The sequence below is a fragment of the Pipistrellus kuhlii genome, unplaced genomic scaffold (assembly GCF_014108245.1).
Source record: "Pipistrellus kuhlii isolate mPipKuh1 unplaced genomic scaffold, mPipKuh1.p scaffold_m20_p_2, whole genome shotgun sequence".
In the NCBI taxonomy this organism is placed as follows: domain Eukaryota; kingdom Metazoa; phylum Chordata; class Mammalia; order Chiroptera; family Vespertilionidae; genus Pipistrellus; species Pipistrellus kuhlii.
Genome location: NW_023425515.1, coordinates 17,964,910 through 17,991,011, shown reverse-complemented (window position 1 = coordinate 17,991,011; position 26,102 = coordinate 17,964,910). Strand labels below are relative to the sequence as shown.

Sequence of the window (26,102 nt, the reverse complement as noted above, 5' to 3'; positions counted from 1 at the left end):
ACTTAACATATGCAAATATTCTTATGTGACATACATGTGTGGCCACCCTTCTCACAGCAAGCTTCGTCCTGCACAACACAGACAAATGACTCAGGAATACAGTCATTCCTTCCACATTAACTGTTCCGATTAAAACAGCCCGGGGTGAGCGCCGGAGACTTTTTTTTCTCCCGGCGAACATCTCTTTTTTCCATAGTCCGCAATCAATAAAATTAAGAGGGGCACAAACTTAACATCGACTGATTTTTTTTTTTTAATTCAAAGCAGGATAATCACTTGCTTTTCAAAATCAGGAAACCAACCAGAATGTTTTCCAGGTTGCTAAAGAAGAGTTTTTGCCTTTCATGTCGGAAAGAGCCGGGCCCCAGGGGTTTAGTAACAAGGGAGACGGGGTGAGGGTCCTGGAACCTCCCAGAGGGAACCAAGTCCAACTAACTGTCCTTGGCGGGGCGCTAAGGAAACTCTTCAATATGGAATCTGTCAGGGAACAGCTGCTCGGGGAAACGTGTTCAATTGACCGGCCAACCGGGTTGTTGGTGGAGGAGTCAGCCGGCTTGGGCTCCAGGACGCAAGTAGTGGGGTAAATCACCAATCCCCCGGGGCCGGGAGGCTGGTGGAGACCCTGGCTCAGCCCTGGCTGCGGGGCCGGGAAGCCTTTGAAGGAGCCGCAGCGGGACCTTGCCCCCGAGCCGGGTGGGAAAGCCAGGGTGCCGGGCTGCGAGGTGGAGGTGGGGAGGGTCAGGCTGGCAGCGGGGATATAGACCTGCAATAACGGGTCACCATACGGAACTGGGTTGCGGGGCGCCAGGCGCGGGGCAGGGCAGGGATGCGGGGCAGCAGTGAGGGGCCGGGCAGCCACGCGGGCGGGCGGGCGGCACCCCGAAGCCGGGCGGGCGGGCGGGGACGCGGGGTCTGGCGCGGAGTCTGGATAACGGACTCGCTCCGGGAGCCGCGCACTTGTCAGTTTCCTCTTGGCCACGCCCCGGCGGAGCAGGTCCAGCTCCCCTGGTGTTTAACTAAGTCTTGACACCGACGCAAAATCCACGCCTAATTAAATTAATTAGGGCTTCTTGTCAATCCTGGATGAATGGCCGAGTGCGCAGGCGGCCGAGGCGCTCGCTCGGAGAGAACCCGGACGGCCTGGGACCTGCCTCCTCCTTCCGCCCCTTTCCCCGTCCCCCTTCCCCTTCGCTGCCCTCCCACTCCAGACCCAGCCTGCTCGGACTCCAGTTTAATCTCTCTCTCTCTCTCTCTCTCTCTCTCTCTCTCTCTCTCTCTCTCTCTCTCTCTCTCTCTCTCTCTCTCTCCCTCTCTCTCTCTCTCTCCCCCCTCTCTCCTTCCTCTCCCTCTTGCTCTCCCCCCGCCATCCCCACCTCCACCCCCCCCCCCCCCGCAGGTAGCGGCGGCGCGGGCGCTCCCCGGGAAGGAAGGGGCTCCCTCGGAGTCGCGAAGGGAGGTAATTCGCTCCGAACCAGGGGCCGCCTGGGCGAAGTATAAATAGTGAGACTTCAAGAGCAGCGTCGCCATCAGATCTGAACTCCCCTCCGAGGGAAGAATTGTCAAAGATCTCCCCATTGAACCAGCGGGCTCCTCCGGCGGGGAAGCAGCATCAGTTCATATTTCCCTCGGCCCCCGCCCCTCCCCTCTTCCTCCTCCTCCCCTTCCTCCCCCTCCTCCTCCTCCCTCCTCCTCCTCCTCCTCATTCCTCCTCTTCCTCCTCCTTTTCCTCCTCCTTCTCCTCTTTTTTTACTTTTCTCCTTCTACTTCTCTTTCTTCTTCCTTCTCTTCTTCTTTTCCTTCTTTCTTCTTCCCCCTCCTCCTCCTCCCCCCTCTCCATCCTCCCCCCCATCCCCTGCCCCATTGATGTGTTATCACTGGGGGGGGCTGGAGCAGTAAAAAGAGAAGAAGGAAAAAAAAGAAGAGCGGGGCCCGGCCGTGAGCGGTGGTGGTGGTGGTGCGCGGGGCTGCGGGGAGGCATCAGAGGCGGCGGCGGCGATGGAAGAACTCACGGCGTTCGTCTCCAAGTCTTTCGACCAGAAAGTGAAGGAGAAGAAAGAGGCCATCACCTACCGGGAGGTGCTGGAGAGCGGGCCGCTGCGAGGGGCCAAGGATCCGGGCGGCTGCGCGGAGCCCGGCCGCGACGACCCGGCAGTCCGGGCGGCCGGCGGAGGCGGCGGCGGCGGAGGCGGCGGAGGCGGAGGAGGCGGAGGAGGCGGAGGAGGTGCAGGAGGAGGAGGAGGAGGTGGAGGAGGAGGAGGAGGAGGCGGAGGAGCTGGAGGAGGGCGCTCTCCGGCCCTCGAGCTGGACATGGGCGCCGCCGAGAGGAGCAGGGAGCCGGGCAGCCCGCGGCTCACCGAGGGTAACGGTCCCCGATCCCCGGCCCCGGGTCCCCTTCCCGCCTTCCCAACTCCGCGCAGGCGGGAGAGGACCCCCAAGGCCCAGCGTGGTGCGGGGTGGGCGGGGGGACGGCCGGGACGAGGCGAGGGTCCTGGGCTCCCAGTTTTTGGAAGCTGGGGTGATGGTGGTGGTGGGAGTCCGGTAGTGTGCATGGTCGCGGGTGGGATCCGCGTGTCTATGGGGAGGGAAGGGGGCGTATTGGGGATGGTGCGCGCCCTTCTCGGATGGAGGCTCCCGCCGTTCCCACTCCGCCCAAATGCGCTCTCCAGCGGCGGGAGGACAGGGCCTCGGAGCGGGCGGACGGTGAAGTTCGCGGGGCCGGGCGCAGGCGGGGGTCCTGGCAGCGGCGGGGACTGCCGGCGGGATCAAGGTTAGCATCTAGAGTTTGTGAGAACTCCTTTTCTAGGGGAGAGAGGAGAGAAGAAAAAGGAGCCAGACAGAGAGAGAGAGAAGAAAATGTCACCCTCCGGTGGCCCGGGATTTGGGACCGTGGCAAAGAACCGCTAGAACTCGGCAGAGACCCTGGATCCCTGGGTCTTGGGGATCCCCGGGTCTCGGGGAGCCATACTTGGCCTTCTCTCTGAGCTGTGGAAGGTAGAGCGAGGCCAAGGCGAGCTGAGGTCCAGCCTGTGCTGTGTGTGTCGTGGGAGACGTGTGAGGCTCCTCTTTTTTTGTTTGTTTGTTTGCTTTTTGGTATTGACACAATCCCGTTACCGCTTCGCCTCACCCAGGACTCGGGTTCTGTGCGCGGAGAAGCCCCCGGTGCCAGCCGAGTGCGAGGAGACGGCTTTATCTAAACGGCAGAGCGTGCTGTGCCAATTCAGAGGAGTTCAACAATAAAATTAATTTGGCACTTGGTCCCTGCAGTAACTGGTGTGCTGCCATATTTTTCCAATTAAGAAAATATGTGACATGCGTAGAATCACATATTTAGGCAAGCAATTAAGTTGTTTATAACACGGTCTGGTTCCTGTTTAGGCCAATAAATGGGCATTTGGGGGGACGAAATAAAGATTATATCAAGCCTATTAATCAGCTGGAAACGTGGACATCTTTTTCTTAAGTTTGCGAGGGTACCCGTGGTGGATGACATAAAATAGACAGCCTTCTCAACACCTTGGGCAGTGTCTGGAGTGTGTTTTCATATTTAAATTTTATGACACTGTGAGTGGACATATTTTATGAACTTGGCTGTGAACGCTTGCTACGATGTTATCCACTTCCTTCCAGGAGGAAGGACACATGTCCACAAAACGAACTCTGAGACCTAGACATGCTGGCATCCCTTAAGATCACAGCAGTAAGCATGGCAGGCCTGGCTGAGATCTAGAGGCGATTCTTCCCCCCACCAGACCCTGCCCCAGGTTCTCTTAAATCTGCAAAGTGTTGGCATAGCTGCCTGATGCTTCCATGCAGCCTCCTGCAGCCCTGGTGAAGCCACCGCAGTGCTGGGCCCTGGGTGCAGCAGCGAGCAGCACCGAGAGGTGATAAGGTCTGAACCCCCAGGTAGCTTGCCGTCCTGGGGTCCTTCCTTTCCATTAATTCCTCTGCAGGCCCGCCCTTTTGGAAATGATACTTAACAAGGCTGGGGAAATCTTCAAACAGCCTCTTCTATCTAAACTCAGCTTTGACGCTTTAAAAACAAACAAACAAACAAAAAACCCCTGAGTCTCCGACTCAGGCTCATGGGGTGAAGGTTCGCAGGGCAGTTTCTGTGGTGGAGATGACTCCCCGGGCTGCTGCCACTTGGCCTTGATAGACAGCAGTTGGCAAAAGTAGGCTTACAGCGGTGAGTCCGCGAACATTTTATTCTCGTGTTACTATTTATCAACTATTGCATTATGTATTTGAATGGCAACTGTCATCCTACTTCTGCCCGCCCCTGTAAATATATAGCCATATATCCCTTGGGTAGCTCCGTGGTGTGCTCACATTTGCAGAGCTCCTGTTTTTTTAAAGGGGGGAGAAGAAAGGGTAGGAAAATAGCAACGGATGTGTGCAAAACCAGGGCAGGGGGGAGGAAAAAAAAAGATGCCTATTTTATTAAACATCCGAGCTGGTGGAGCATGAAAAAAGGCTTTGAGCGACCAATAGAAACCTAGAAACCGCGGATCGCGAATGTTCAGCTTGAACCTGTTGATCTCTGCGGGTTGAAGCATTCAGGGTTCAGCCGGCCTTTGCAGCGGGGAGAGAGCCCAGGCGGCCGTCAGGTCCGCGAACCGAGACGCGGGAGGCCGGGCTGCTGCCTCTCGCCTTCCAGCCTGGCTGGTCTGGTCGGCCAGCCCTCCAGGCTGCCAACATGGCGTGGAAGCCTCTGCTCCGGCGACAGAGGTCCGGCTGGCGGGGGACAAGGAGGACTGCCTGGCCGCCCGTGGATGGCCGGTGGGGTTTGGCCCGCGCCCTGGGTCCGCACTGGGGCTCCCGGGGAGGAGACTCTCTGGAAATGCGCTGCACGAGGGTCTTGTTCCGCTGGCGCCCCTTTGGCCCAAGTGTTACCAAATCAGACCAGCAAGTTGGAGGAAGAGAGACGGAGGGCGATTGGCCTGAGAAGGGCCCAGCGCTCTCTGCAGGAGAGGCCGGAGCGAGCGTGGTCTCCCCGCGCCCTCCTGCCCGCACCGCGCTCGGTCCCGGGCGGGGCGCGACGCTTTTGATTTTTGTAGGAACGTGGGAGAGAGGGAGTGGGCGAAAGGGATTTGGTGTTCGGAGGAGAGAGAGGGAACAGTGGGGGTGCATAATGAGGGGAGCCGAGGCCGCCGTTTCAGGGGAATGGGTGGGTGAATGCCCAGCTTGCCCGAGGGCGGCCACCCAGAGTTGATCTTGAGCGCGCGTCTCCAGGAGCCTCGTCCTCCTCTGGGCCGGGCCGGGTGAGGGACTGGGCAGGAACTCCAGGAGGGGGCAGGATCCGCCACCATCGGTCTGGAGACAGATCTGGTTAATGGGATTTGTTGTGTTTTTATCTGTGTGTGTGTGTGTGTGTGTGTGTGTGTGTGTGGCGCCCCATGCAGTGTCCCCGGAGCTGAGGGATCGGAAAGAGGATGCGAAAGGGATGGAGGACGAAGGCCAGACCAAGATCAAGCAGCGGCGAAGTCGGACCAATTTCACCCTGGAACAGCTCAATGAGCTGGAGAGGCTTTTCGATGAGACCCACTACCCTGACGCCTTCATGCGCGAGGAGCTGAGCCAGCGGCTGGGGCTGTCGGAGGCCCGAGTGCAGGTTTGTGACCTGTGAGGAGGTCGAGGCAGGCTCCAGGGAGGGAGGAGGGACCCGCCAGGGGCTGGAGAGGCGACCTTCTGGACACACTCTAAAGGTGCAGGCTGGTGAGAAAGGAAGGGGTGTCCTAAATAGAGGTCTTGTTTTCCAAAGTAGATCTTAGTCCCAAACCATCTTTCTCTCTTACCCACCCCCCCCCTCCCTTTCACCCTTTTCCAACATATGTTCCCAGCAGAAGAAAGCTGTGCTGGGCTTGCTCCCAGAGTTTCTATAAACCACACCCCCCCTCGCCTCATGATGTCTTTAATGTGGTTTAATCCTAATGGGCCTACTTTTATAAGCCTTAAAAAAATATCCCACAGAAAACGTTTTATCTTCGGGATGTCTTAAAAGTTACAACGAATATTCTGTTCGCTGGAGTTGGGTTTCCTTGAGGGTCTGCTCCGGGGTCTAGGTTTGCCAAGCGGATGTGCCAATTAGGTTTATAGATGTACAGACTATAAAGAAAATTAGCAACTGTTAAATGCAGAAATTTACAGTCTGCCCTTAGCAGTTGATCTCAAACTGCGTGCGCGTGCGGAGCAGCAGAGAAATAAATGCATGTTGGTCCCTCTTTGTTCCCTCGCTTCACCAAAGCAGCAGAACCTCAACCTACAGAAACTTGGTTTTAAAACAACCCCCAGATCTTAACGTTGACATTTTTCGAAGTTCCGACCCCAGTGAGCACCCTATCTCATGCTATTAGGATTGTTTTTTGTTTTCTAGGGTTTTGTTTGTTTGTTTGCTTCTTCTGGTCTGAGGGTGAGAGTAGGCTGCTTCGGGAAGCGGTTCATTTGAACATGTATATGCATCCATGCATACATACCCTAGGGTTATGGAGAGCAAATTTTAAATGTTTCAGATTGCATTTTGCTCCAATAATAAAGTGGGAGAAAAGGATGGTCATTATTTGTTTGAACACATGGAGCAGTTTTAGGCCTGAACATCTGCAGCTGTTACAAAGTATCACTGTAACAGATACTCCCCAGGTCTCTGGGCGCAGAGACCACCATCTGCAGCGAACTATGCAATTCTTAGGGGGCTTCCCCGCGTCTTGTAATAGGATCAGGACAAAAACAGCAGTGGAGTTGAAGGGGAGAAGCCATAATAGGCTGCCTTGGTCATCACAGCATCAACAGCGGAGCCTTCCTTTTTAAGCCTCCCCTGCCTCGCTCTGTGTTCTGAGATCTCTAGAGGCTCAGCAACCCCTTAAAGACACGATGATAATTATTACAGTTATGAGCATTAGTATCTCAGCTCCAACTCTACGAGGGAGGGCGGGGGAAGAGGCAAGGAGCCTCAGGCCATGTGAGTTGCACAAAGGATGCCCACCCTGCCATGAAATCTGCCCTTCTATGACGCTAAATGGCAGGGGAATTTTTGAAGATTTACATGGACGATGACACTTGCTTTTAAAAACAAGACAAAGCTCAGAAGCGATATTTTGCTTTCATGTGTTTTAAAACACAAATTGGCGGATCGGTCAATATGCTATCTTATTGGGACATAATGCTGTATTATCAGAGTAAAAAAAAAAAAAGCAAGCTTTCTTTGAATTTTAAAAAGTCTGTCCGATTGCCTCTAGAAGTTGGCGAGGTTGTTTAAGAAGGTTATAGCTGGGAGAAGAGAGTATCCAGGAGTTGCTCAATTCATACTCCAACCCCTTTCACACAATATTCTCTCTCTCTTTTTTCTCCTAAGAAGTGATTTATTGCCTATCTTTATTTTTTCATACTTAAAAACATTTTTTGAGCTATTTTCCGGATGCTTTTCTACTACCCTAACTGTGAGCATGGGCTATTTCTATAGAAGCAAATTAGATTATCATGATAATAGTACAATTATTCTGCTACTGTGTTACACTCTGTTGCATGGAGGAACAGAGAAATTCTAAACTTCTTTGTAGTGAGGCTTTTATGACACTAATTACCTCTTCCCCCACTCTCATCCCCCTCTCACAGCCCTGAGGAAAAAAAGAGTCACTATTTGCTTTGGTGTTTGGTTTTTCTTGAAGATGAAGCTAATTAATATTACAGACAATTAATGAGCACATTTGTCTCAGGTCTTACTGGGCGAACATCTAAACCCATTATCACTTTGGTATCGGGTATCAGCAAGGGTTTTAGGCCTTGGGAACTCTGTCATGTAGAAAGATGAAACCAGGACTAATAGCAATTTACCAATAAACCATCTTGCAAAAGTATATGAAATCTATATATTTTTATCATTCACATACACTTTTAAGTTTGGAAATTGAGATTGTTCTATTAATTCAAAGGTTGCTTGCTACATCTCATAGTTTGTGCCTAAAGCATTACTCTTTTTTCGTCTACTTTTGTAATTAAAATATTTTTTGAGTCATAACATCTAGGTTATATATTTTCTCTCCAATGTGTAGGTTTGGTTCCAAAATCGAAGAGCTAAATGTAGAAAACAAGAAAATCAACTCCATAAAGGTATGGTTCTCAGACAAAGAACATTTGGTATTCTAAGTAAAAAAAAAAAAAAAAAAAGAGTGGGGAATATAATATTTCTATTACAAATGCAGAAAAATCTTCTCAAAATAATAATGGTCCTTGCTTAAAAACCTTTTCTGAAGGCAGTTAATGAGAGTCCTAACGTTTGGGAGGAAGTTCGACTTATTTTAATTATGGCAGTAGTTTAGGAAGATAAGAGATTATTTCCAAAGGGATTAGTTCTAGCTTGCTACCATTTGGAACCCTGGAAAACAATATTGGAAATATTCATCTCACGTTATTGTGTTTTGTTCCCTTGTTCTTTGCAGGCGTCCTCATAGGGGCTGCCAGCCAGTTTGAAGCTTGTAGAGTTGCACCCTATGTCAATGTAGGTGCTCTAAGGATGCCATTTCAGCAGGCAAGTACAGCCCAGTTTCAACCCGTTTTGTTTTGTTGTTTTTTTTTTAACTGTAAAAACACCCGGATGTTTGCTTGAACTGTTGACCATCCCCCTCTCTGTAAGCCCCAGTTGTTGGTGTCCACGCAGTTGAAGAATCAATTTTGAGATGATATAGTGGACCTTCTCCCCTTTAAAAAAAAAAACCTGTAGAGTGTCAGGGGGCCACACGTCTGGTCCTTTCTGTCCTCCTGGGAAACCCAGAGAGGCCTGAGGGCAGAAACAGATCCTTTAAAAATGCACTAAAGATGGAGCTTGGGGAGAGGAAGGAAAAGCCTTTTGATTAAGATTTTGTCAGATCCAATACAGAGGTTAGTCCTAAGGTGTTTCTGAGGCAATTCTCTAAATATTTTTCTAGGTAAAGTCACATTAACTGTCTCTGACAGAAGAAAAGGAAATAAATAAAAGTACTCTCTTGCTCAGACTTGATTTTTTAAAGCTGTCTACAAACAAAGCTTCATCTTTAGGAGAGAAGGAAGCCTTGCCTTGGTCTTCCCAGGGATGCCCTGCCTCTGCAATGCCTTTCCTAGCCTTAAAGAAACTTTTAAGACTACATTTAAAAGGACAGCCTACAGCAATGATTTAATCCTGGGAACTCCCCGTGCTCTGAACTCCCCACTCTCCAAGCCTAAAGGCTCAATCCTTTCCCACCCAGCCTCTGACTAACCTTCCACCTCAGCCAGGACCCCTGCTTGGTAGGACTATGAAGTCATGAATTAGTTCTCCTTTGCCAGTGTCCTAGACTGGGAAGACACATGAGTGCACCGATGTATTGAGGGTTAGTGTTAGGGCGTTCTTAGCTTTCTTCTTGGCACCACAGGACTCTGGTATCATGGTGCTAGGCTTTTGAAGCCAGAAAGAATGACCGGGGAAAGAGAAAGGGGTCTTAAAAGGAGACCCTCACTTTTCAGAAGGTGATCTGTAGGTCTGCAGCATCAGCAGCACCTGGGAGATGAGTAGAAATTCAAAGAGTTAGGCCCCAACCTAGACTTTCTGAATGGGAATCTGCACTGAAACGAGGTCCCCAGATAATCTTCACAGGAGTTTCAAGTACCAACCATTGTGCTAATTGTGATGAAGATGCAGTAATTTACAAAGTTTTGTCCTTTGCTTGTTGGTACTTGCTTTGTTGTCTTTTGCTTGTTGGCACTTGTTAAGTGCTTTAGTAGTGAGCTTAGATGTGTATGACAACATCCAGAGAGGAGGGTAGCTGGCCCTCACCCCGTTTTGCCAGTACACCCTTGTTATTTTGAGGAGGGTGATGCTTTGTAATAATAGCTACGTGGCTCTCCTATGGGCCCAGCCCCCTAAGGAGCGGCCACATTCCTGCAGTCTCAGCGTCTTGGGGGGCCTAGGGAGATAAGCCTGAGTGAGTTGCAGAGATTCAGGGGTACGGGAGTCACTCCCCCGTGGGCGCCCCAGAATCCAGTCACTTGATTGAGAAGGTTAGCCAAAATGCCCCCTTTCCCATCCCCGCCCCAGCCCTCGCCTGCCTGCGCCACGCCAGACGCCGTTAATGCTCTTGTTTCTATTCTGTTGTCACCCTAGGATAGTCATTGCAACGTGACGCCCTTGTCCTTTCAGGTTCAGGCGCAGCTGCAGCTGGACAGCGCCGTGGCGCACGCGCACCACCACCTGCACCCGCACCTGGCCGCGCACGCGCCCTACATGATGTTCCCGGCGCCGCCCTTCGGACTGCCGCTGGCCACGCTGGCCGCCGACTCGGCCTCCGCCGCCTCCGTCGTGGCCGCCGCCGCCGCCGCCAAGACCACCAGCAAGAACTCCAGCATCGCGGATCTCAGACTGAAAGCCAAAAAGCACGCGGCCGCCCTGGGGCTGTGACGCCGCCGCCGCCGCCAGCGCCCCCGGTGGCGCCTGGCGTGCGCCCCCCGCGCGCGCGCCCTCCGCACCCCAATGCTTCTCCATCGCACCCCCTCTCCGCACCCCCGGAACCCAGCCTCTTGCCGCCCGCCCGGCTGATCGCCCCCTTGCCCGCTTCTGCGTTTCGTTTGGACTCGGAGGGCAGGACTCCTCGCGGGACCTGCGATCCCTCGAGGCGCGTCAACTCGGTGGCTGTGCTGACCACGCGGCTGTCCAGAGGGCCTGGCCTTCAGCTCTGCAGGGCCGGGTTTGGGGGAGTTCTGGAGGAGAGAACTTGGACAAGGGCGTGCTGGGACACCATGGTGTGGCTTCTGGCAAAGATGCAGAGATGGACTCTTGCTCAAAAATAAAAATCCTCTTAATAATAATAAAAAAAATGAACAACAACAACAAAAAAAAAGGGAGAAAAGACAAACGGAAAAAAAAAAGAGAGAAAGGGAACGTGTTTCTGATGACGATTGGAAAGAAGCTAACATCGGAGTGAGAACCAAGGAACACACACACACACACACACACACACACACACACACAAAATGAAAGTATTTTGTATGTTTAAAAATATGGAAAAATCACCTGGAAGAATCTCGAGAGAATGGGTGGTTGGGGAGTGGCCAACTTAAAAGTGTATGCCCGCCCCCACGGGCAAATAAAGCAACCCAGATGGAAGAGGTATACTTATTTAAAGAGTTAAGATTTTAAAAAGAAAAAAAAAAAAGGTGCGCAGCTGGGAAGTTCACAGGTTTTGAAATTGACCTTTTTCTGCGAAGTTCATTTTAATTACGAGAACTTTGATAAGAGAGGCGGGCCTCCTTTTATGTTGAACCAGATACTTTGAGTTAAAAAAAAACAAAAAACCACCACAAATGGAAGAGCAAGAAGAGGGAAAAAGTATAAAAATAAGGAGAGAAAGAAATTGATATTAATACGAATAAAAAATGATACCACAAACTGATTTCTCTGAGGAAATTATGGCAGAACTGTCCAGGCTGTTGGCAGTCAATTCCGGTTTGCATGTTACTTTTATTCCATTGATGGTGTCTCCCCCCCTCCCTGCTTACTCACATGTACTTACTTCATTTTCATCTTCAGTATGAAAAACAATAACAAAAGCATCTGGAAACTGATGTCTATCTATATCTATCTATATATACTTTCCCTGATCCTTGGGGACAAAAGAAAAAAAGTTGGAAGGGAAAAACTTGACACTCTGATTGTCCCAAGAAAACGGAGATGGGCAGAAAATGTGGGGAAAGGAAAAAACAAAACAAAAGAAGACCAAATAAAAATAACGAAGGTACAGCACCTCAAATGGTGCCCATAGGCGGCCCTCAGTGGTCCACCTCCCCTCCCCTTTTCTTGTCTACCCACCTGCTGGTTCCCTGAAGTCCTATTGGAGGGCTCTGCTTTATTTTTCCCCTCTCTATCCTGTCCCACTCACCTTAAGCAAAACCCAGCTAGATACAGGCACTAGGTTTCTGTAAAATATGTTGATACACACGAACAAAGTTTATTTTGGCTATAATGTGTGAACTGATGGTTGACTTTCGACATCTGCATTTTATCTCACAAAGGTGTATATTAAAGTACTTTTTTGTTTGTTTCAATTCCTGTAGCTGTTCAAAATGGGATACCCTGGACTAAAGCAACCTGTATCCCAATTCTCTAGAAAGCCTCCTTAGTTTTGTTTTGTGTGTGTGTTTTTTTTCCCCGCATTCTTATTTACAAGAAAGAAGAAAAGCTCTTTTCACTGAACTGGAGTATGCGGTTGAGCTTTGTAACTATTTGTTCTCCATGAAAACAAAATTATTTATATTTGCCATATTTTTTTCTAGTGTATTAAGTTATTTTAAACAAAAGAAGATGCTGTTATTTCCATGACGTATTGTCGGTACAAAATGTTTTCGGTTTCACCTCTGTTAAAAAAAAACAAAAACCTTTTAAATAAGTGCCAAGTTATTCATTGAAGACACTTTGCGATCAATTGAATGAAAATAGTATTGTTTCATTTGATGGGGTTCGCGTCATCTTTGTTCCTGTTGTTATTAAACTATCCTAGATAGTCTTTCCTTCTTCCTTGCTGATGAATGTGTATCTGTTGATGATTCCACCAACTTGGAAAGCGCTCGCCTCCACTCCTACCAGCCGCCATCAAGGGGCCCTGAGAACAGAGGCTCTGTGGCACCACACTGAACCAAACTCCCCCTCCCCCATGACATCCACTTGGCATAGAACCCGGATTTATTTTTTTTACACCAATTCAATAAAGGAACAGATCATATATAAAAATAACAATAGAATAGTCCCTTCCCCAAGATGGACTCTTGTTCTTCATTTTGCTGCACTTTGGCCCTTGAAGAGGTTTATTTGGGAGACACTTTGGGTAGGCAGAGGAGCGGAATCGCGCGGCGCAAAATCCACTTGGGTTAATTGTGGCATAACTAATACTCAGTCCCAAGTCGCCGAGCCTCCCTGGAGATGGGCAGGCGATGGTTTGGGGGACTAGGGCAAGAGCCGAGGAGGGGGACCAAGGCGCTGGGAAGGACAGATCCGCACCTCGCCTTCCAGTTTGACTTTTGGACCAACGCAGCTTCTCGGCTTGGTTAAATTTAGGAAAAGGTAGAAGCCGGGACCATGACCTTCATCAGGAAAAGCCGGTCTTAGCCATCAGAACACCGAAGAGCCCTTCCCTCCTTCCCCTTTGGGCCCCCTCTCCCAAAACAAGTCTCCCCAGTAAAGCCCAAACACACTACGGGTTTAGGGGTTGGTAGAAACCGGGAAGATCCGCCCTGGCCCGGCCCGGGGCAGGACCCTCCCTTCCCCGCCGGGCTCTAGGAATGGGAGGCACCCTGTGCCAAACCCTGCGTCCTCTGGCCGCACTCGCCCAGGCCCTCTCTTGAATTGAGTTCGCATCCAAATCTGTTCCTTGGCGTAGGAAGGGGTGATAGGTTCATATGTATCTTTTTGCTTTCGAAGACCATAGACCAAGACTAGGGACGTCTCCAGCGCGCGTCCCTTGTTTCCGAATAAACCTCTGCCCGCGGCGGAGCGCGCTTGGAAGCGGCCGCCGCTCTGCGCGCCCCGACCAGGTTGCCCGCGGGGAGCTCCCCGTGGGCGCCCCGGACGGGGCCGGACCCGCAGGCTCCCAACCCGGACTCTAGCCCCTAATCCAGCCCCCGACGAGGGATAGGACAGTGCCTGGGCACCCCGAGAGAGGTCAGAGGTCATGGGAGAAGTTGGGTTTGGGGAGCTGGCGGTTCGGTCCCGCCCAGCCTTGCGCGCGGCCAGAGCGCAGTCCCGCCCGGCCCCACGCAGCCAAGCTGGGGGGAAGCCCGAGGTCGGAGGAGGCAGTGTGCGCTCCGGCCGGGACCAGCCAGCGCCTGGGGCAGCCAGGAACCTTCCCTGGGACCGGAGGCTGCAGGGCTGGGCGCCGAGCCCCGAGGGATCGGGCCTCCTCGGAAGGGAGCGCGCAAGGCCGAGGGCCCCGCGGAGGCCAGCCAGGCGGGGTGAGAAAGGCCACAGTGTCTTGGCCCCAAGCTCTGAACTGGAGCCCGGCGCGGCCTGGGGGGACCCCCGAGCCTTAGGGGCGCTCGTGGCATCCTTGCCTCCTTCCACGTCAGCTCTGCGGAGACCAGGCGCGGGCGAAGGCTGCCTTTTCAGACCGGGCCCTTGGGGTTCAGCCTCCCACACGTGCAGGCAGAACCGGCTTTCCTGGGGCGTCTGGGCCCAAACTCACAGGCAGGCGCCAGGGTGTTCCGAGCCCCGAGTTTCCAGAGCCACAGGAGGAGTCTGAGGCGGTGAAGTTGGGGATTCAGCAGAGCTAAAAGCAAAACCAGTGTCTAAAATGTCCATTCCATGATGGAGCCGGGTCTTTAGGTTTAAATAAGGCCCAACATGCATGTGGTTTGGGTCGAGAGGGAATACACTTAATAAATAATTAAATGAAAAAAGTTAAACGCCCTCCCTCCCCCCTTTCACCCCAATCTTTCCGGGTGTGCAAAGCCTTCCGGAGCTACAGAGTCCCTGATTGGGGAAAACCCGCGCTAAAAGAGACTATTCAAGTGTTAAGGACCCTGTGATGCTAGAGGCCCTCTAAGATCACAGGCCTTTTCAGGAAGCTGGGCTGATAAAATAGCTCTTCTGAGTTTTTTCCTTAGATTTATAACTTTTCAGATACTCAGATGGTAATACTTTAGTATAATGCAATGCTCAAGTTTCGGAACTATTTTGATTTCTGAAAAATGCCTTTTTGGCTTTCAGTGACATGGGATCCTGTTATTTTTTCACAAATCAGTTTACATCGTAAATTGCAAACATTTGCAATAAGATCTCAAGATTGTTTATTTTATGTAACCTCAAGCACTTGACTATGTTAAACACCGGTACAGAAAGTCTGTGAAATCAGTTTAATGTGTGTGAGGGAATTAAAGGATCACTCCTTTTCATCACATAAACAAAGCATTTAAGGGTGTTTTGATTGTCAGTCTCCCGAATTTTAAACACTCTTAACAATTGACTATTAATTTTAGAGTCATTGTGTGCAAAAATAATTACTGAAGTTATATCCTGCTTTCATTAAATGGTTCTGGGCAGAATAAAATGGTATTCTACAATTGGGAAACGGGTGATTGTTTGTGTTATGTTATTTTAAATTATTTTAGTTCAAATGTAAATAAAGTCTACAAATTCCAATGGAGGGTAAAAAGGCCTGAAGTAGTTTCTTAATATGCCATTAGAACAGTTAGTCAAAGTGCATTAAAGGAATGTCACAAACTCAGAAATAATAAATATGTCATTCTAATGAGAGTGTTAACTAATGGATAATTTATTCAAGGTAGTTTTTACATTTCACATGGAATCTCTTACTGTGACCTGAGTACTGTGATGCTTGTTCCTCAAAATCTAATTTATAAAGGCTTGGATATACATATACCCACCCCAAATTTTAAACCTTTACGATATGTTTGCATGTTTACTTGCATGTTTCCAAGACAACTGAAATAAAAACATACAAAGTGTTAAACATCGTATTGAAAGCAAGTGCTTGCACGGAGTGAAGAAAAAACTACTTGAAAATTAAAAATTAAAAAGAATTAGATAATTTTCAAAGTCGGATAGAGAATGAACACTGGAATAGTTCAGACAGGAAACATTCTCGGGTAAGAAATGTGAAAATCTCCAAGAAAGACGTACAGATGTGAGCTTCTCACACTTCTGATGCCTCGACAGTCCTTTCATGTGTCTAATGCATGAAACAAAAAATCCTCAAGCCTTGGGGTATTTTGTTTTGGGTATTTTATGTGTCAGTCAAGGTAACCATTACATATGCCTTCAGCACAGGAAAATTTAGTATAGTACTTACATGGAGTTCTATTGGCATGAGGAAAGGTTTTAGAATATAATCAAATAAATCACATAGGGAGAGTAAACATATTCCCCCTCCCTTGTTGAACAATTGGTCACATATCCCCACCAAGGATCTTTTGAGATTCTTATTCCGGCAAAATAGTACAGGATAACTTAAAGGCATAGAATCTGGAGCCAGATTTCCTGGATTCAAACGTCACTGCTGGCATTTACCAGTCTGGTGATTTTGGATGAGGTAATCTTTCTGTGCCACAGTTTTCCTATCTGTAAAATGGGGATAAAAATAACATCTATTTCATGGGGATGTTAGGAGGATTATATGAGTTAATATTTGTAAAGCCCTAAGAACAGTATCTTACATTTGTGTGTGTGCGTGTTTTGTGTGTGTATATATATATATATATATATATATATATATATATGTGTGTGTGTGTGTGTGTGTGTGTGTGTATATATATATATATATATATATATATATATATATATATCCTACCTTTTTATTTTAATAAAAAGGCCAATAGGTAATAATCCTTGTAATAAAAACCCATTAAGAGAAGAAAATAGTACAAGACAAGGTATGAATACTTTTCTGTTGTGAGCAAGAAGAAAACATTGCCTACTAGTTTGTGATTCTAGCTAATTGCTCAGTCTCTGAGAGCCTCATCTGGAAGATGTGGCAAATGTCACAAGTAGTTAGGGGGCTTATCCATCAAAGCAATTTATAGATTGCAGAGTGCTATATCCATGACAGATATTATGGTTACTCTGTTATGTACAGTTAATAAGGTGAGATATCAGGCATGACACTTGCCCTCAAGGGGCTTACCATCGAGGGGGAATAGTTCATAAGTACATCTGATAGTGCTAAGAAGCACATGCTAAATGCACTTGCTTAAAGGCATTCATACACATTATATGCATCTGAATGGTCATACAGCACACACATGGGGCCCGTTGCTCTGTTTTTGGCAATCGAACCTTCCTTGGAAATGAGTAGCCTTATAAAGGAATTGTGGAGCGACACCCAGAGGTTAAGCAGCAAACGTTCTTAGAATTAAATGCATACCGTATGTTGCTATGCTTTGTGTTCTGTAGAACCGTCTGCATTTTCTTTGGCTGTCCATGTTTGTAGAGCATCAGCCGTAAAATGCCAAAAGATGCAAAGGCTGCTGATCAACAGTCTTTCACAGCACTTTGAAAAACACATACAACACAAAGGAAGAAATGTTCAACTGCTATTACAAGGACCTGTAAAATGAACAATTGAGATCTAATTATGGGCTAAATGAAGAGGTCCTCATTTCCAATACTTAATAAATCTATTACTAATACTTGCCTCATATTCTATATAAAATCTACTAAAAGCTTGAGGACTTTTTTTTTTTTAAATAAAATTTATAACATTTTATAAATTTTTTTAATGATAGAGGATCCACAGAAGAGCACTTTTTCCCACATCTTAATTTGGAAGTCAGTGTGATGTCGCAGAGTATAATTAATCTGTAGAGGCAGGTGTTCCTGAGTTTAAACCGCAATTATACCACATATTAATTAGAAGCGCAGTTTCAGGTAGTTTCTTAGCTTCCTGGCGTGAAGGTCCTCTTTGAGTCCTGCTTGTAACTTACTTTGCAGGTCATTGTCGGGATCAAGTAAAATAAGTGGTGGACTAGTAAAGTGCCTGGCATACGATACGTTTCCACAATGTACTTCTCTGTTTTCATTATTTGCCTTTCAGACTGCTGTCACATAGAGAGCACTCTGAATTTACCTGTCTGTGATTAGGAGCAGTTTTGGAAAATATTGGGAAGGGGTCTACAAATTTATTTCCATTCCTCAATATGTATATTGATCATGTTTTTGTTTTTGTTTTTTAGATAGAGATTTTGAGAGTTTTTTAGATAGAATTTTCGGGTTTTTGAGTTTTTTACTTCCGAGCTGCCCGCTTCGGATAGAATAGAGAGGGTTCTGTCTTTCTCCCTGATAAACTCAAGAGCATTTTTAATGCAGAGATTACCCAGAGTCTCTGACTTCCACTCCTCTATATTCCGGAATGTCAGCATACAGATGGAGACCTGGCATTAACTCTCTAGTCACTTTGATATTAGATTGATCGTCCTTCCGTTTGCTTACTTATTGAGTACATTTTTTATGCTTCCGTGCTAAGGAAGACGAAGATAAACTACCCTTAAAAATGATTTTAAAAGTCTATCAACCTTTCCAAATTTTCGGTACTCATGCTTCATTGTGTTTTGTATTACGTTTACTGGCATTAGTGGTTTGAAATATAATTAGCTGTCTTATGGGCAATATATCTATTTACTCAATTTCTCACTTGTCAGCAGTTGTGTTTGAAGGCTTATATAGTTTCCATTAAAATGAAGTCATGCTCAATGCTGGTTTAAAAGGGTCCCAGACCTTCCTTGAGGGATTTTTAGATCTAGACTACCTCCCAAAACTTTATACAGAAGTGAAATTAGGTGGAACTAGCCATCAAAGAAAGGTTTGCTAAGAGAGAGGCTGGTCCTCCATTTTGCCTTGGGAATAATAGGGAAATGTGATGGAGTAAAGGCCCCTCAAGAATATCCACCTCCTAATCCCTATAAGCTATAAATATGTTAGATTACATGGCAAAGGGGAATTACGTTGCAGTGAAATTAAGGTTGCTAATCAGCTAACCTTGTAATAGGGAGATTACCTTGGACTATTCCAGGGGGCCCACTGTCAGTATAAGTAGAAGCGAAAGACCAAAGCGGAGACTCAGAGAGAGATGTGACTAGGGAAGAATGGCCAGAGAGATGCAACATTGCTGGCTCTGAAGATGGAGGAGGTGAGGAAGGCTGATGGCCTCTAAAGCTGGAAAAGGCAAACAAAGGAATGTGTGCCAGAAGGAGCACAGCCCTGCCAATACCTTGATTTTAGTCCAACGAAGCCTGCATTGGACTTCCAACCTGTAGAACTTTGTGATATTCAGTTATGTTGTCTTAAGCCACTTAATTTTGTGGAAATGTGTTGTAGAACAATAGGAAATGAATACAGCAAATTTCTGGACCTCTGGTCATCTTTTAATGCTGGAGGGCTTTTGGGTCAGTTTGGTAGCAAGAGTCTCCCAAAATTCAGGGTTATACCTTATAGCAAGCTCTTACTCAGGCAAAAAAGATCTCCATATGCCATCAACGGAGTCCTTCCCCATCCCTCAATACCTTTTATTATAAAACTAGAGGCCTGGTGCATGAAATTCATGCATGGGATGAGGGTTCCCTCAGCCCAGTCTGCTCCCTCTCCAATCCAGGACTCCCCCCTCACAATCCTGGACTGCTGGCTCCTAATCGCTCACCTTTCCTGCCTGCCTGGTCGCCCCTAACTGCCCCTTCCCTTGCTGGCCTGGTTACTACTAACTGTCCCCTGATGCCAAACAGGTCACCCCCAACCTGTCCTTTTCCTGCCGGCCTGGCCACTCACAACTGCCCCCCCCTCCCCCGCCACTGGCCTTGTCACCTCTTACTGTCGCCCCCCCCCACCCCCCCACCTTGATCAGCCTGGTTGCCTTCAACTTCCTCCACACTGGCTGGCCTAGTTGCCCCTCACTACCCCCCCCCCCCCCCGCAGTCTAATTATCCCAAATTGGCCCCCCTGTTGGCCTTGTCATCCCTCATGCCCCCCTCCCAGCCTGGTGGCCCCATGCAGCCTGCTGTTCAGTCATTTGGTCATCCCTCACTAGACCCCTGCTGGCCTGGTTGCCTCACATAGCCTGCTTGTTCAGTTGTGTAGTCATCCCTCATTAACCCCCCTGTTGGCCTGTTCGTAGGCAGTCATCTTGTGAGGGTGTGAAGGTCAATTTGCATATTACCTTTTTGTTATATAGTATGAAGCCTATAGAGGAAACCTGAAAAATTATGTATATTCCTTTATGAAAAATAAGACAGCATTGAAAATCCTTGTCTTGTTTTATTATTCTTGTTCTTGTTCCTTCTTTGTCATCTGCTTATTATTATTTACTTTGTAGAGAAAAGAACTTAGTTGCAAGCTCTGAAGTTCTTTGCTAATGTGCTAAAAGGAAGCAAACAACATAAGCAATTTGAGCCTGTCTGTCAAGTTGGTCAAGGTAGAGAGTAACGTGGTCTGGGGTTCCCATATCCCATTGGACCTTTGACCTTTTCTTTTGAGAATGCTGATTTACGTTAATAGACAGTACCAGTTGTGCTGTTGGAGGAATTGTGTGTTTGTATGTGTGATTCCTCAAATGAGTCTCTGACTAACTCATAGGGTAATTGGTCCTTTTTATAGTTTTCTAAGATCAGGGTGAGGAATTTGAATAGATGGGTCCTGACAGGCAGGAGGAAGATTTATTTCTGGCATCTTGCCATTGTATCATAGATCTTGGCACAGAGGTGATTTCTTATGCTATGAACTCTACTCAGCAGAAGACTGCCCATGGAATCAGATGAGGTTAGGAATTAAAGGGTTACATGGTAACTTCCGAGGTTAGTGGAGCATTGAGTTGAGTTTAGCCCTCTTCCACTTACTCATTCCCTGCCTTCCCCATCACCCGTGTATTTCTCATCCCACCTTAATTGGGTGCAGAATGAGATAGACAGTAGGTCAGTGGGATGAGTATTTAAAGAAGCTTAGTGATCTTTGAACATTGGAAATGTAGACAGAACAGGGGAGACAATGCTCCCAAACAGTGTCAATTCTTACAGTCCTTCCATCACTATCTCTTTACTGCTTAAGGGAGAGCTTTTTTTTCCGCCCCCCCCTACCCACCCTATGAGAAGCACTCATGGTATTAATTAATTTATTTTTAATATATATTTTTATTGATTTTAGAGAGGAAGGAAGAGGGAGAGAGAGAGATAGAAACATCAATGATGAGAGAGAATCATTGATCAGCTGCCTCCTGCATGGCCCTCATTGGGGATCCAGCTCACAATCTGAGCATGTGCCCTGACTTGGAATGGAACTGTGACCTCCTGCTTCATAGGTCAACTCTCAACCACTGAGCCAACTGGCTGGGCAGCACTCATGTTTTTATCTTGAGCAGCTTCCACCTCTTCCAGTTCATCTTTCTGTCTTCCTCCTCTTTTCCAAATTACTCATTCTAGAAGCCTAGATGCATATTTCTCATTTATTCAGACACTCAACAGATATTTGTTAAATATATACTATGTGCTTGGAGTTTTCCCTCCTTTCCATTTTAACCTATTAGAGTATCTTTTCTGATTTCTGCTTGGAATCTAACATTATTGGAGTCAGTAAGGGTAAAAAGGGAGGTATGGGGGGTGGTTAGCAAGGGATAGTCATGAGAGGCATGGCAAGTTGTTAAGTGCAGAAAGACTAAAGAAAAGGAGATGATTAGTAAATGGCCCAAACTTAGGAGACTGTTATTCATCAAACCCCATGATGTCCAAATATTGCAACAGCTACTTAATAAGGAATAATCACATGAATGATTAGGGATGCTTCACAGAAGATATTTGTTTCTCAGGCCCCAGTGCAACCTTTTAAAATATAAAACTACAAAATTCCTTAAACATTCTTTTAAATCTTAAGGAGGAATCCTAATTATATTAAATTAAGTTCAAAGTATTCAATAAACATTTGGGCATCTACTGAAGGCCTAACTCTGATAGACAATAGGAGATGAGGAAGAAGATGACGATGGTCAAGGGAAGGTCATTGGAAATGTCTGTAGAGCTTGGAGGAGAGAAGTGTGGAAGGTAGGCATAACTCAATGTGGAGATTCTTTCCCGTGGGGTGTACATTCAGAAAATGCACTGACTGAGACCTGTTTTTCTTCTTAAAAAGACAAATACTCGAATTTTTCTTTCTGAATTATCTCTTAGTACTAATCCTATATAATAAAAACCCAATATGCAAATTGACCTAAAGGCAGAATGACCTGCAGAACGACTGGTTTGGGGGGGCGGGCAGGGCCAGCGAGCAGGCGGCAGCAGGCCAGCTAAGGTGGGTGTCAGGGGGGGGCCTCTGATCTCCCAGCTGGTTGCCCTGCAGGTCAGCCCTGATCACCGGCCAGGCTTAGGGACCCTACTCATACAAGACTTTTGTGCACCGGGCCTCTAGTAATTATCCTATATAATAAAGAAGTAATATGCAAATTGGTCATCACTCTAATACACAAGATGGCTGCCACCATGTGGTCAAAGATGGCCACCCCCATATGAACATAAAATGGCCGCCACAAGATGGCCGGCAGGGGAGGGGAGTTGGGAGGGGCCAGGCCTGCAAGGGAAGGCAATTAGGGGTGACCAGGCTTGCAGGGGAGGGCAGTTGGGTAGAACCAGGCCTGTAGGGGAGGGCAGTTGGGAGGGACGAGGCCTACAGGGGAGGGCAGTTGGGGGCAACCAGGCCATCAGGGGAGGGCAGTTATGGGGGCAACCAGGCCAGTAGGGGAGGGCAGTTAGGGGTGACCAGGTCAGCAGGAATGGGCAGTTGTGGGCAACCAGGCCTGCAGGCTGGGCTGAGGGACCCACGCTCCCCCCTGTGTGTAAATTTCATGCATCGGGCTTCTAGTATAATATATATTAAAATAAATGTTTACTTTCCTTAATCTAGTCACAACTCTCCCAATTTCTTCTTTTCCTTTTCTGCTTTTACTTTCTTTATAGCTCATGTAAATCTTTTACTAATGCCCTTAAAATATATACAAATCTAAGCATTTTCTGTTTCCACTTATTGCCTCTGAATTTTTACTTTTTACATGTGTGGTTACGAATAGCATACCTTTATCTTCTCATATTTGTTTTTCATTCTTATCATTAAGATTCACCCATAATGCTGAAGTCACTGTATTTCCTTTAACTGCTGTGTAATATTCTGAGTGCTATAGCAATCTGTAGACTGTTGGACATTTGGATTATTTGGGTGTAATCACCAAAAACTGACTAGAGAATAGAAGACCGCAGACTGTGCTCTGGATAGAGTGCTCCATCATTAAGAAATTGGGGAGAAGAATAGAAATCAGTGAAAGGAGACTGAGAAGGAAGACAGCACTGTGTCCTGGAAGTTAAGTGAAAAGAAGTGGGTCAAGAGAGACAGAGTGAGGGCTAAATATTAACCACTGTATAGGTCTTTAGTGGCCTTGATAAAGTGGTAGCCAAAGCCTGATTAGAGTGGGATACAAGAACCTTCAAACTGCTCTCTGAGATTCTAGTCTCTTCCTCCCCAAATTCATCCTTTCTATCACTGCCCCTAATTATCTTCCTAAAGATCAGATCATGGGACTCCCTATCTTATATTTCAGGAGCTACAAACTGCCTGAAGGATTAAGTTCAGACTCTTCATATAATGTTTAATCTGACTTTTTCTTTTTTCTTTTCTTTTTTTTTTTAAGAGAGAGAGGGAAAGAGAGAGAGGAGAGAGAGAGAAGCATATTGACTTGCTGGTTCACTTATTTATATACTAGAAGCCTGGTGCACAAATTCATGCACAGATAGGGTCCCTCAGCCTGGCCAATGATCGAGGCTTATGGGGAAGGTGGTTGGCAGGGGGGAGGGACTGTGAGAGGTTGGCTGTGGGAGCACACTGACCACCGGGGGGCAGTTCCTGCATTTAGAGTTTGCCCTCTGGTGGTCAGTGTGTATCATAGCATCTGGTCAACCGGTTGTTCTGTAGAAATGGTTGCTTTGGCTTTTATATATATATATAGATTCATTGGTTGATTCTTATATATGCCGGGACCAGGGATTGAACCCATAACTTTGGCATACAGGGACAATGCTCTAATCAAATGAACTACTTGGTGAGGGCCTGCTATTATTTTTTCTTGATTTATCTTCTGAAGCTGCTCCACCCCCTACCTTGTGCTCCCATTGGAGCTACCACCGATTCCTGGATATCTGACTGTTGTCAAACTTCTGTTTTTGCTGGAAAACTTTTCTCCAGATCCCCTTTGTGCCATTATAGAGTTTTGAGCACTTATCTACCAGAGCTTCATTTCAGGTAGTGTATTTATGTGATTGTTCTTTTAACCAGAATGTGAGTGCATTGAGAGCAAGGATCATTACTTAGTTTTTGTAGTCTCTCCAGAGTCAAATAGTAGGAACAGACATATAGCAGATTTTCATTAAGTGTTAGTGGAATGAAAAAGTCTATGAAAAAATATGTCTATGATATATTCTTTTAGATAATTTAGTGGAGACAAATTTTAGTTCTCTGAGGGTGGTTTTAATTTTTGGAACCAGCCACAGGCTGTTTGGCATTAAGTCTGATGAAGAAGCTGGGGAATATAAATTTTTATTACATATGAAGTGTAGGAAAAAATTAAGCATGGCTGTTTTGTGATGGCACGTTTTCTTATATAGCTCAGAAAGGGCATTAAAGTTTATTGGCACTGATTTGCTTAAGGCAATTACAAAGATGAATTCCCAAAAACATTTTGAACAGTTTCAGTATTACTGGGTAAGTGTTTCATTTTTCAGGGTTACTACTTTGAAGGACAAGATACCTGGATCTGTTGAATTCTAGTATCTATGTTAAAAAATCAGTATCATTCTTTTATAGGCATGCTAGTGGTCCAGTGCATAAAATTTGTATGTGTGTGTGTGTGTGTGTGTGTGTGTGTGTGTGTGTGTGTACCTCAGCCTGGCCTGTACCCTCTCTAATCTGGGACACCTCAGGGGATGTCCAACTGCCGGTTTAAGCCCGATCACTGGCAGTCAGACATCCCTCTTGTAATCTGGGACCACTGGATCCTAACCACTCACCTGCCTGCCTGCCTGATTGCCTCTAACCATTATGCTTGCTGGCATGCTTGCCTCCAACTGCACCCCCTGGCCTTCTCACCCCAACTGCTCCCTCTTGTGAGCCTGATTGCCTCCAGCCCCTCCCCCCCGCCCCTTCCCTGCTGGCTTGTTTTTCCCCAACTAGCCCTCCTGCCAGTCTGCTTACCCCCAACTGCCCTTCCCTCCTGGCCTGATCGCCCCTAACCTCCTTTATCTCAGCCCCGCCACCATGGCTTTGTCTGGAAGGATGTCCAGAAGGTCTCCCAGTCTAATTAGCATATTACCCTTTTATTAGTATAGATCTTATTTTCTGGAGTGAAGTTTCACAAAGTAAATTTTACATTATTTACTGTGTATTTAACTTTTTCTTGGAACTCCATTATTTTCAATTCTTTCTTTTGTAGGCATTGTCTGTCTTTCAACGCAGCAGCATTAGAAAATTCTATTAGAATTGTTTATTTAAAAACAAACTATTCATGAGACCATTAACTAAGACCAGATTTGACACCAATTCCAGTGGCTGATCTCTACCCCAAATGGATATATGGCCATTTGTTATGATCTTTTGTTTACTAATTTTCAAGCAGTTTTCAATCTGTGTGACACTGATCAGATCCAAGCCAATTTGGACTAATTTTCCCAGTCACTATTCATGAAGCAGTGCATCAAATGCTTTACCAAGTCCAAATGTGTAACATCTGCTCTCCTTTCCTTGATAATTTTACAGTTATCCCAAGAAGTCAACTACTTTATCAACCATGGAATGTGCTTTATACGTCTTCATTATTATTGCCCATGATTCTGTCACCTTTTAGAATTTCCTCTTTCAATTTTATTTGCCAAGTCTTGATAAAATACTTATTAGTTAGGCATCTGATACAATTATTCTTCTAGTGGTAACACTTTGTGACTCTGGGTTCACTTGGATTAGATCTATATATAATCTTTTCAGTTATTATGATTTAAAAGATGCAAGCAATAAAATCTGTGTTAGTCATTTTTGTTCATATCCTGGGAGAGATGTTATTCAGACTTGCTGATTGGTATATGTTTTCAGGTTTGAAGCATTCACTTACCTGCTCTTTGTCATTAGCTGTGTTTTTTTTTTCCCTAGGTGCCTTTTACAGTTCCCCATCTTGACCATATGTTAAATGGATATTGTGCTTGCAACAGCATGCCTTCCAGAACAGTGAAATGTCTGTGCATGTACAGTAAGTCGGTACATGTACTCTTTGGATACGGATTGAAGTTTTTGATGCTTCTGTCATCTCATTGATGTAGGTGAGCTATGCTTCATAACATTTGCTATCGAGGGCTTGGAGGTACCTGCTAAGTACATAAACTAAGAGAAGATTGCTCTATAATTAATTTTTCAAGCAAAATTCAAGAAGATTCCATGTGAATAATGCATTTTTTTTTTAATGAGTTAGGCCCTGAGGTCATTGTGTTTACTGATAGAGTTCAGTTAATTGAATAAATATGCAGATCCTGTATTGAGTACCCTTGCACTGGTTAAAATGTAATGTAACAGATGTTTTATTAACTTTTACAATAAG

At 46.6% G+C, this 26,102-nt stretch overlaps 2 protein-coding genes across 3 annotated transcripts in view; one reads left to right on the top strand and one right to left on the bottom strand.

Moving 5' to 3' along the window:
* RSRC1 (arginine and serine rich coiled-coil 1) overlaps positions 1–2,176 on the bottom strand; it is a 306,716-nt gene extending 304,540 nt beyond the window's left edge. The window contains exon 1 of the mRNA XM_045583635.1: positions 2,071–2,176. The gene's annotated coding sequence lies outside the window, so the exon portion shown is untranslated. The remainder of the gene's footprint in view (positions 1–2,070) is intronic.
* SHOX2 (short stature homeobox 2) lies at positions 1,882–12,503 on the top strand. Of its 2 annotated transcripts, none has more exons than XM_036445563.2 (5): positions 1,882–2,359; positions 5,403–5,611; positions 8,046–8,103; positions 8,433–8,521; positions 10,109–12,503. In XM_036445563.2, exons 1-5 carry the CDS (start codon positions 1,996–1,998, stop codon positions 10,400–10,402), a joined length of 1,014 nt encoding a protein of 337 aa, XP_036301456.1. In that variant the 5' UTR covers positions 1,882–1,995; the 3' UTR covers positions 10,403–12,503. The 2 variants fall into 2 exon arrangements, with proteins under 2 accessions (XP_036301456.1, XP_036301457.1); XM_036445564.2 differs by having other exon boundaries at positions 1,883–2,359; positions 10,145–12,503.
* Positions 12,504–26,102: the final 13,599 nt, after the last annotated feature.